General features: G+C 43.7%; 2 protein-coding genes across 2 annotated transcripts; one reads left to right on the top strand and one right to left on the bottom strand.

The window, feature by feature from the left end:
- Positions 1-366: 366 nt before the first annotated feature.
- Positions 367-9,892, bottom strand: SARC_09090 (hypothetical protein). Its single transcript, XM_014296914.1, has 11 exons — positions 9,340-9,892; positions 8,488-8,660; positions 8,160-8,274; positions 7,496-7,791; positions 7,158-7,247; positions 5,153-6,783; positions 4,607-4,811; positions 3,497-3,608; positions 2,946-3,070; positions 1,579-1,734; positions 367-1,050 (listed from the first exon to the last, which is right to left on the bottom strand). The coding sequence occupies exons 1-11, from the start codon at positions 9,608-9,610 to the stop codon at positions 742-744; spliced, it is 3,483 nt and encodes a 1,160-aa protein (XP_014152389.1). The 5' UTR covers positions 9,611-9,892; the 3' UTR covers positions 367-741.
- Positions 9,893-10,192: 300 nt separating this feature from the next.
- SARC_09089 (hypothetical protein) lies at positions 10,193-10,462 on the top strand (the record flags this gene model as incomplete). Its single annotated transcript, XM_014296913.1, has 1 exon — positions 10,193-10,462. The coding sequence occupies one exon, from the start codon at positions 10,193-10,195 to the stop codon at positions 10,460-10,462; it is 270 nt and encodes an 89-aa protein (XP_014152388.1).
- Positions 10,463-10,765: the final 303 nt, after the last annotated feature.

Here is a 10,765-nt window from a genome sequence, read left to right as displayed (position 1 = left end):
GTCCTATCTGAATGTTTGTGTATACTTTCAGCTCGTTCAGACAGACAACTTTCAATTGAATGATATACTCTCACCTACGGATAGGCTACCACGGTTGCATTGCTATTTTTGTAGTGGATACTAGAAATATAATATACCTGTTGCTTGGGATCGAGTTTCACTTCGACATAGATGTGCAGTACGCTCCCCAGTTGAACAATGTGAAGCGTATGTGCGTTCCAATTGACTAGATAAACACCATGCCGCTATTGGTTACTTTTTAAACCGGTGCCCGTACTTTTGTTGATGTGAAGTTTAGTGCATACGTCTGGATGGTAAGCTAGTTCACTGTGACTGGGCGATTGTGGCGCAAATTTATATTGGCTTTCCGACACATTTATAGCAAATTCATATTTTATCAACGATGCCGCACTGGGCTCTGTATTTCCTCGAATATCTTTCTGTTTCGAAATTGGGCGCGATTTCCAGCGGATTCTATTTCCAGCGTAATATGCCAGTCTGGGATTGAAGCCAGCAATACCAAGACACATGCGTTTGAACTATATGTATATGTCTGTGTTGGCCGGGAGAGAGAGCGGCCTAATGCTATATTATCTAGCTTTTCGAGAGTGTTACTTCTTAGCAATACACATGGAGCTAAAAAACGTGATCTTGTGTATGCTCGTGCGTGCTTAAGAGGATTGGTGAACATCTTAGTAGATGTGTGATTGCATGTATGGTAATCTCCATTCCGATATTATATTATGGTGGGAAACAGGTCAGAACAGCTAGCGGTAGCAGGAGAATGGTAGGTATTATCATCAGGTACTGGAACAGAGGGTGATCAGCCTGCCCATCAATCTCGAAGGCATACGTAGTGAATTGGATAACGCTGGCTCCTACAAGCAATAGACTGATAATCAACAGCCCAGGGAAGACCTGGAAGCGGCACGCGGAGCTGCGCTCTTCCTGGAATAACTTGATCTCCTCGACCTTTTTCATATGGTTCTGGCCGTACTTTAGCACACGCGACAGCGCTCGGTGTTGGTAGAAGCGCGAGATGTAGTGGAACTGAAGACCAAGACGCAAGAGGACATACAAAGTATTAGTACAACCGTTCCAATTAGTAGTGGAAGAAGGAAATAAAATGAGCACTACCGAGGAAGGCGGTTGTAAGCGCCTCGCGAAAGATATGGGCTAGCGGTGAGATGTACTCGACTGAAAATAGATCAGAATGAAATACATAGCGGTTGTGCCGAATCCAATCCACTTCTCTATAGTTTAAACTGTGTCATTTATATCACATGCCTGAGCGAGTAACTCGTCACGACCACACACAGCTCTACATAATACCCCCAAGACTACTCGCACACATCAGATTTCAGTACACATATACTATATATACTACGCACTAAGTACTATATACAGGTAACTCTGCATGAGCAATGAATCACCGTGTACACACAAACGTTAACACCACGAATCACAATACACATCCACCACAATTTGTACATCCAAACTTTTAACACCTTAAATCGCTCACACGCACCTAAGCAAGGCAGCACGAACGATATCGCGACAAGCAGAGGTAGTACACACCTGAGGGAACAGTCTCTCCATGGCGAAAGTCTCTGACACATATATCTGTGTTAGCAGCGTGTCGGCTGGATAGCGTGCGTCGCACACTTCTGCGTAGTTGAGCGCCGAGGTTTGCAGATGGATGGCTTGCAGATCATCCTGTCCACGGTAGAACACCTGTGCAATGCATGCACAGAGACAGGCAGGAACACACTATAAGTAAACACACTAAGTAAACACACTACAAGTAAACACCTGTGCAGTGTACGCACAGAGATAGGCAGGAACACACTATAAGTAAACACACTATAAGTAAACACCTGTGCAGTGCACGCACAGAGACAGGCAGGTACACACTACAAGTAAACACCTGGGCAGTGTACGCACAGCGACAGGCAGGAACACACTATAAGTAAACAAACTAAAAGTAAACACACTACAAGTAAACACCTGTGCAGTGCACGCACAGAGACAGGCAGGTACACACTAAAAGTAAACGCACTATAAGTAAACGCACTATAAGTAAACGCACTAAAAGTAAACAAACTATAAGTAAACACACTATAAGTAAACACACTATAAGTAAACACACTATAAGTAAACACACTATAAGTAAACACACTACAAGTAAACACCTGTGCAGTGCACGCACAGAGACAGGCAGGTACACACTACAAGTAAACTCCTGTGCAGTGCACGCACAGAGACAGGCAGGTACACACTATAAGTAAACACACTACAAGTAAAAACCTGTGCAGTGTGAATGGGTGCAGGTTCCTACACTTGAATTGGTGTGGATGAGGGATACTACGCGTTAGCTAATGCGTTAAACAACATTTAATAGTTGAGGCATAGAGATTCGAGGGCGTTGAACAATTAGGGGAAAATGACCTTGTAGTAGGCGTTGTTACGAGCGTATCGATGTTCAAACACAAACACCCACGAGCTGGGTTTCGAGAAAAGAGGGTCAGGTAATACATCAATAACATATATACGTGTATACTCCATTTAGAGACGTTTCGACAAACAATCAAGCCTGTAGACCTATCTTGATCAGAAAAACTGGCTTCGACGAACAATCAATCTCTACACTTGCCTTGATCAAATACACCTGGCATAGACGAACAATCAATCTATACACTTGCCTTGATCAGATACAACTGGCATAGACGAACAATCAATCGATACACTTGCTTTGGTCAGATACAACTGGCATAGAGAACAATCAATCTATACACTTGCCTTGATCAGATACAACTGGCTTAGACGAACAATCAACTCTACACTTGCCTTGATCAGATACAACTGGCATAGACGAATAAACAGTCTATACACTTGCCTTGATCACATACAACTGTCATAGACGAACAATCAATCTATACACTTGCCTTGATCAGGTACAGCTGGAAGTACAGATGGGCGATCTCACGCAGAGGCGATATATCGCGAGGGGCCAGTACGACAGTGTCCACCAGAGCACCTATCCGCCAGTTGCGCAGCTGATGATGACCACCTACACAGACGCAAGCAGTTTGCTTAAGCTTTTGGGGTGTGGGTGTTCTGTGAGGTCAACACTACAACAGTGTACCGCTTGTGTCATACGTAGATTAACATGGGTGGAGTATGGAATAATAGGCGGTGGGTTCGACAGACAGCTGCTTCATTCTGATCCAATGGGTCTTGGATGGTACGGAAGGGGTAGTGGAATGCTTGGCATTGCCTGTCGTGGCTATGGTCTACTACAGGAGAGCGTGGTCAAGGCACCGGGACAAAGTCTAAGGAGACATATGGGGCACAGCTACAAACGTGATATATCCACACTTCAAACAGATGGATCGTCACGTGGTACGAGTACCTCAACCGAAAACCATTGGTGGATGGTACAGAGAATAACTACAAAGTACAGAATCCTGGATAAGCATACGACACACACACTTACATTGTGTCAACCAGTGGGCGAGCAGCTTGATACCAGTCAGTTGGAGGGGGTGGTGGCCACACAGAGCCAGCCCCTGTATTGCCATCTCTTCTGCCTCAGCTATACTTCCGTTCTATTAAGGTAATTTGTACGAAAATGATATCCAGGGGTGTGTACGCTATTTGCCAGAATTGAGATATAAGCAATCCCAAATTAAATTAGAGAGCATGATACTCTGCAGTGAAAAAAACTATTAAAGGTCTGTATGCGTGTCTGTGCTCTAAAAGAAAAACAGTCCATGATATCCTTCTAGCACGTTTACTATGGCAATATTCGCCTCATGGTATCTATCAATATAAAAACTCGAGGGCGGGTTCATGGGCCAAAACAAACTACTCACAGTACGTTAGTCTGCGAATGTATATTCGGTTTGAATCTTCATGGCCCTTTCGACCAAGATATAGAGTTGCTACCCCCCGAGAAGTGTGTGGCCAGTGTCGCCTCATCCATACTGCACTGCTACACTCGTGATCAGCACATTGTGTGGCTAGAGAATTCTCACTACAGTGGCTAAAGACCACTTTCGCATATACCAAACCAAACACACCCAAATGCGACTATACAAGCAAAACCAAACACACCCAAATGCGACTATATAAGTTAAATCAAGCACACCCAAATGCGACTATACAAGCGAAACCAAACACACCCAAATGCGACTATATAAGCGAAACCAAACACACCCACATGCGACTATACAAGCGAAACCAAACACACCCACATGCGACTATACAAGCGAAACCAAACACACCCACATGCGACTATACAAGCGAAACCAAACACACCCACATGCGACTATATAAGCGAGATCACATGGCGCTGACCAACAAGGCGATAAGTCCATATTAGGTTAAAGAAAGGTCCACTTTCTTGGTGCCAGGTACGCGTTGTTTCTTGCACCAGTATTCATACGCAATTGACACTCAGCAGGGCATACAGCTAAACTTGGATATAAGCAGCCAACGAACTCATTGTGCATATGCCTTGGAACCCTCACAACTTCGTTACAATTTACATTTTGAACAAATTTAGAGCACAGATTGTACAGGTCAGCTTAGATCCAGCACTAACCTGAAATGCAGAGTCCACCTTCTGTCGGATTTCCTGGACTTCCTTGAGAAGATCTTTGCTGATGAATCCGCTTGGTTCGGCAATTAATAAAACTACACGCGCAAACAGCAACGCAGCTAGTGACCGGACGCAGAGCAGCACGTGTGGCATGGCACGCGATAGTATCAGAATAAACATGTTGGTCATGTAGCCGCTGTAGCGGGTTCTGCAAAAAAATGGCGAACCATGCAATAAAGTGAGTTTGAGATATGTCTGATAGAGGAGGCAATGAGTGAAACGAACCTGTACAAAATATCGTGCACTGATGCACACACACACACACACTACACTAACACACACACATATATATACTGCCGCAGAAAAACACAGTATCCAGAATGTAATCGATACTCCAATCAAACATAATATTATGAGCTATCGGTCAACAAGCGAACTAATGCACGTAGATTTTGACCTCTTTCTGAAATCGACAGTACTCATGCTCTCGCTTCATATGCAATCACATACACAACACCTAGGGAAATCAAAGTTAAGACCAGAACATACTCGTTGACGCCCAAAGAATGAAGTACTCGTCCCGTGGGGTTGATGTCACTGCTCTGCTGCATGCTATCCATGACCCACCTGCTCGTAGGTGACATGAGGAGGAACAAACACACACTCATCAGGGTGCGCGTGTTCCCACCTCCATACGATGTCGAGGGCTTCTCGACGGTCTGTAATTCTGACAGTGCATCGTTGATAGGCGGTGATACGGCGTGCGGGTGTACTGGTTGCTGCTGTTGAATTGTATGCGCCTCCTGTGTTGGTGTCGATGCTCGCTGTAGCTGCAGGTCTTGTGGTGGTGTCGGTTGCGTTGTGTCTGCATGTTCACTTATCCGTGTCTGCATCTGAGCCTGAGCCTTCGTATGATCAACTGCTTGTGGGGGTATAGGTGTTGGTACCTGGGCACGCGCTTGCGATTGTGCATGCGCATGTGCGCGGGTCTGTATGTCCCTGAGTGTCTGTGTATACCCCTCCCCTTTAACTCCACTCAATAAACCGTCCGCAGATACACTCACGTGCCCGTCCTTTCCTTCTACCCGAGCAGATTTCACACACTCTTCCAGAATGGCTTCCATCTCCTCAATGCCTGCTACCGCACCACCTGCAGCTTGCCTTTTGCGCTTCCCTCCCGCACTTGTAGTCGTTCCGAACCCCTCATCTGTAGTCCCCCAATTGCTCGAGTCACCACTCTTTGTGATCGTACAACTTCCCACGCCCTGCGGTCGACCTTGAGATTTCTGACCTACAGAGCTTCCCATCAGCTGTATTTGAGAGTCGCGTGTGGTATCTGGTAGTGCATTGACAGGTGTTGTGAGCTTGTTTGTACAAACGCCCGTGTCCATGTCCACAATACCATTACCAGCATTTATGAGCGAGTCTACATCGGTATCGGCGAACGCGAATTCGGTTATATTTGTCGGTGCAGTATTACACCGCTGTGTTGCAGAGTATGCAGTCGAGCAGTCGGAACTGCCATGCTCTGTTAACACAACTTTTGCCGTTTTCTGTTCCGATAGTTTTTGTGACTCTCTTTGCGTCAAAGTCTGCGACTGCGCTTGGGGTACATGTAGTGACTGTGTTTGTATCTGGGCTTGTACTTGTGCTGCTGTCGGCATCTGTACTCGCATGTTTGGAAGTGATTTCGTCTGTATCTGCGCCTGTGTCCGTTCTGGCTTATGCATATGTGCCTGGCTATCCAGAGTATGAATCCTTTGGGCGTGTGGTGGTGGCCCGGCTGTCTGCGCATATACCTGATCATATACCGATAGACCCGCACCGACACACACCATGCACATACAATTTGTCTGCGCCAAATCCTGAGTTTCTGGCGCCACGGAGAAACTGTTCAAACACATAGCACTACCAAGAACCGGTGGCTGTGCATACATTGCCTTGGTAGCTGCCACACAAGTGCCGCCTGGGTACATCTGGGCCTGGGGAAGTCCTTGGACCTGCGACTGTCTTAGCGCACGGGCAGCAGCGTGCGTGAGTGAGTGTGGTGGCTGGATGATTGAGTGGTTGCTCGCGTCGGCCATCTGCGCGGTATAACCCATTGCTGGCATTGAGCCCATTCTACTGACGCCTGGTAATAGTTGCATGTGGTTTGCATCTGCACCCGTCGCCATGATAACCTGGACAACGGTAGAACAGGGTATGTATTAGACAATATCGCGAAACAAAGCACAAGTTGCCCTAGCACGCTGTTATTAAAATAGAAAATTGGACGGTATGATGCTGATTTTTTTACTATCACCAGGCACTCCGTCGCCGACCGAATCTCACCTACCACTAAGTATATTCGCATACATACAAAGCGTATACCGTGCGCAGGCGACGAATTTATTGGTATCAAGCAGCTGAGAAGTAAACAATGGTGCATGTCCAATTGATAACAAACAAACACACATACGCGATTTTTACACGGAGGTACCCCCAAATCTAATCGTGTGCATAAATACAAACACAGGCGTAGGCATTCAGCTCATTTATACACATATCCGCATACCGAAGTACGGTCTTTGTCAGAGGCAAGTAGTTCCAACTTTGCTTTCAAGCGCTCGATGACTTGATTCTGTGCAATAATGTGTTGTGCCGTCTGTAATGGATTATAAAGTAATATTGCAGGTGAATTGCAGCCAAAGCAAACGATACTGCAGTACACCATGTCGTGACAGTGATAATTTGCGCATCTGAACTATATTCGACCAGCGTTTTTCGGATGTCACAGAAGGGAAAAAAAGAGTGATGCTTCGCATATAGACTATACAACCCATTGCCTGCAGTGACAGTCTGATCTGTGCACTCGTGTAGTGATACTCATACACTCATTCTACGGACACATACTCTTTGCAGTATGGTGACACGGGCCGCTTTCGCACCAGCGCACGAGGGAACAACGCTCTTGAGCACATCGAATGCCTCTGAGATGGATTGTATGCGCTTCCTCTCGGTTGCCTGCTTCCTCTTCGAATAGCTCGCCTTGCTACTCTTCCTTGAATTGCTTGAGCCATCGCCGTTGGTGTCGCTTCGGTGTGTAGTCTCCTCACTTGTTTTCCTTGCCACATTTAGAGCGTCGTTTCCCTGGAACGGGTTGTGAGAGTTCTCGCTGTTCGGCTCAGGGCTATTACTGTAGCGTTCATCTACTTGCGAACACGAAGTAAAGGAGAGTACAGGCTCGTGATTAGAAACAAGATTCAGGGGGTTGAAAGTGCCCACAAGGCATATATCCAGCCCATACGACTAGCTTGGGTGTAAAATCGGCGTCATGCATAAGAAATGAACAACTAAACGTTGGGGGTTAACAGGAGTCAAATCAATGGCACCAATACAGTTTCAAATTGAAAATCGAACTCTTTAGTATATTTGGCGGAGTTTCAACAACAGTCCGCCGAGTACTTCTGATAAACGCTTTAAAGACTATCCTCTACCTTAACAGTTTGTGCAGTACATACAGATCAATCAGATACATGAAAACTTATGAATCCTATCCCTTCAAGTTTAATCATACCTTTCGAATGCACAACCGGAACACACGGGGTGCCGTCGTCTGTGATAACTTCCGGTGGGCTAGTAGAGTTTTCGTACGCGTCCGTCACAGACGTATCTGAATGCGATGCTTGCTCCTGTTGTACAAAGTGCAGTGAAATGTTGTCAGAAACAACACTGTACACGACTCACATTTAGCGATAAAGCTTCATAATATCGAACATAATACGCGATAGTAGTTGAGCAGTATGAGAGACACGAGTCCTGTACGAAGATGGATAGTCCAGTCGATACAGTTGAGATTGCAGGTGCAATCACGACCATCAATTCAGCCGAACTAGGCGGGATACCTTAGCGTTGTGAGTGATGTCTGGGGTAAAATGTGAAGTATCGGGAGCCACGGGTAAGGCTCTATTGCCGGGATACCACACCCGCGATATGCCATTGGCGTCAATACCAACACTCAGTTGAGTTGCGCCCAATCCCAGGGTTTCTTGTAGCAATTCATCAACCAGGGATACATCTGAAAGGAGGGTTGACGTAGATCAATCAGGAGACAATATAGACACATTAGGGAAGTAACTGAGACCATCACAGTTAGGGACAAATACAGTTCGTTTCTACATCAAAAGAGTTCAACGAGTGAAACTGCACCTTCAATGAAATTAATATGCCCAGACAGATAAAAGTTAAAACACCTCACAATATAATTAGAGAATACTATTCAGTTACATGCAGTCATTGAAACCTATCGAAAAAATCCAACGTTCTTCTATCGGACATACATACGTAAAATTGAAGAAGTAAAGCATCCACTCAAGCACAAACACAAACCACACACACTCGCACACAGATACACAGACACAAATACACAGACACAAACAGAGACATAGATATAGACACGGACAAAGATACACACACACATATATATATATATATGCATATACATACACACAGACATATACATATATACATATATATATATATATATCTATATATACATATATATGTATATATATACATTTTGGATATATTATATACAAATATACTTGCATATAAATATACATGTACATAGACATATATATATATATATAGATAGATAGATAGTTAGTATATATATTTATATATATATATATACATATATATATATATACACATATACATACATACATATATATATATATATATATATATATTCACACCTATGTTCTGTCCCAATTCCTCTTCGTCTGATGTCAGCCACGCAAGCGGGGGTGACGCCAGACTACTCGTATTCGATGAGCCTAGTGAGTGATCACCACCGTTTATAGGGGTTGAAGTGAACGTATCCGAGCCATTTCCCTGGTTCTTAGTGGGCGCTGAGATAGATTGGTATAGTAGATCAAATAAGTGGTTTGCTGGCAGCGACGGTTGCGATTGGGGATATGTGTGTATTTTTTCATTGTAAGCTTTGTAATCATTATATTCCTCCATCTTGTGCTCTTGTGGAAAAGCTGGCAGTACTTTGCCGCAATTGATGTGTACGTGTGTTTAGATAATTGCACAACACAGTCCTTCACTGGCACTGCTGGGTGTTTCCGATGAAAATAGCATAACTTCAGTGAAGTCTAAATAGTACTTTGTAAATGTATAGCAGAATAGCATATTATACAATCTGTATCTGTTGTGATGTGTGATATGATTCCTGTTGCGAAGCATAGCCTTCTGCGAACCACAACCTTCTTATTCTATTGAAAATGAAGCAGCGCAGAAGCTTCTTACAAGCCACTATTGAAGACCACACGTATAACGTATTTATAAAAATATGTGTATTTACATGTTTATATTATAAGACGGGTCTGCAACTCTGCATAATAATATATCCCATTTTTAGATGCATTTATTTGAAATAGCAATTTCGAGAAAAAAAATTTGTATAGACATCAGATTTATGTGTATTTTTTTAGCTCGCACGTATCACGTGGACAGGGATTTGAGTTTATAACAAAATAGTTCAACCCGCCACTGAAACAAGCATTCTAATCAGTATATGTCATTGTATTTATTAATATTGATATGCGTCTCCGTACTAGAGGTGCGCCTTCTGAGGCATCCGCCAAAGCCGTGGCAATGCCAAAAGCAAAGCCTGCCGTTAAGCAAAGCAAGGTTACCAAGAAAGGAAAGTCTACAATTCAAAAGAACGTTGAGAAAGCTTCTGGAAAGTCGAGTGTGTCGAGTAAGGTGAAGGTGTCGAAGACGGAGGAAACGAAGGGTATCGCGGATCCAAGTTCAAGTTATAAGGCCTCAACGGCCAACTTTCGACTTTTAATCGAAAGGTGCAAGTAAGTTTAATGGACGGGTTTGTACTTTAGAAATACTGCACGTTTTTATTTGTATTTGCGGACCCCTCTCTAGGGAAGATAAATAGTAGTTTGCAATGTTCTTAACAACAGTTTTTCATTAGCGATAGAAATGCACATATGAATACACATAAATAGAAGTGTATATATGTTGTACACCATACACACACATACACACACACACACACACACACATATATATATATATATATATGTATATATACATATATATATAAATAAATGAATAATATATAAAATTAAATATTAGATATAAAATAAACAATATATA

The sequence above is a fragment of the Sphaeroforma arctica genome (assembly GCF_001186125.1).
Source record: "Sphaeroforma arctica JP610 unplaced genomic scaffold supercont1.885, whole genome shotgun sequence".
NCBI lineage: Eukaryota > Ichthyosporea > Ichthyophonida > Sphaeroforma > Sphaeroforma arctica.
This window is presented reverse-complemented; position numbering and strand designations above follow the sequence as displayed.

Excerpts from the sequence above, each read along its gene's own strand:
- SARC_09090 (XM_014296914.1), bottom strand. The coding sequence starts at position 9,610 with ATGGAGGAATATAATGATTACAAAGCTTACAATGAAAAAATACACACA. Across the intron at positions 8,661-9,339 it reads GGAATTGGGACAGAACATAG|ATGTATCCCTGGTTGATGAA; the intron begins GTGTGAATATAT and ends CCCTCCTTTCAG. Across the intron at positions 3,071-3,496 it reads CGCCCACTGGTTGACACAAT|GTGGTCATCATCAGCTGCGC; the intron begins GTAAGTGTGTGT and ends GCGTCTGTGTAG.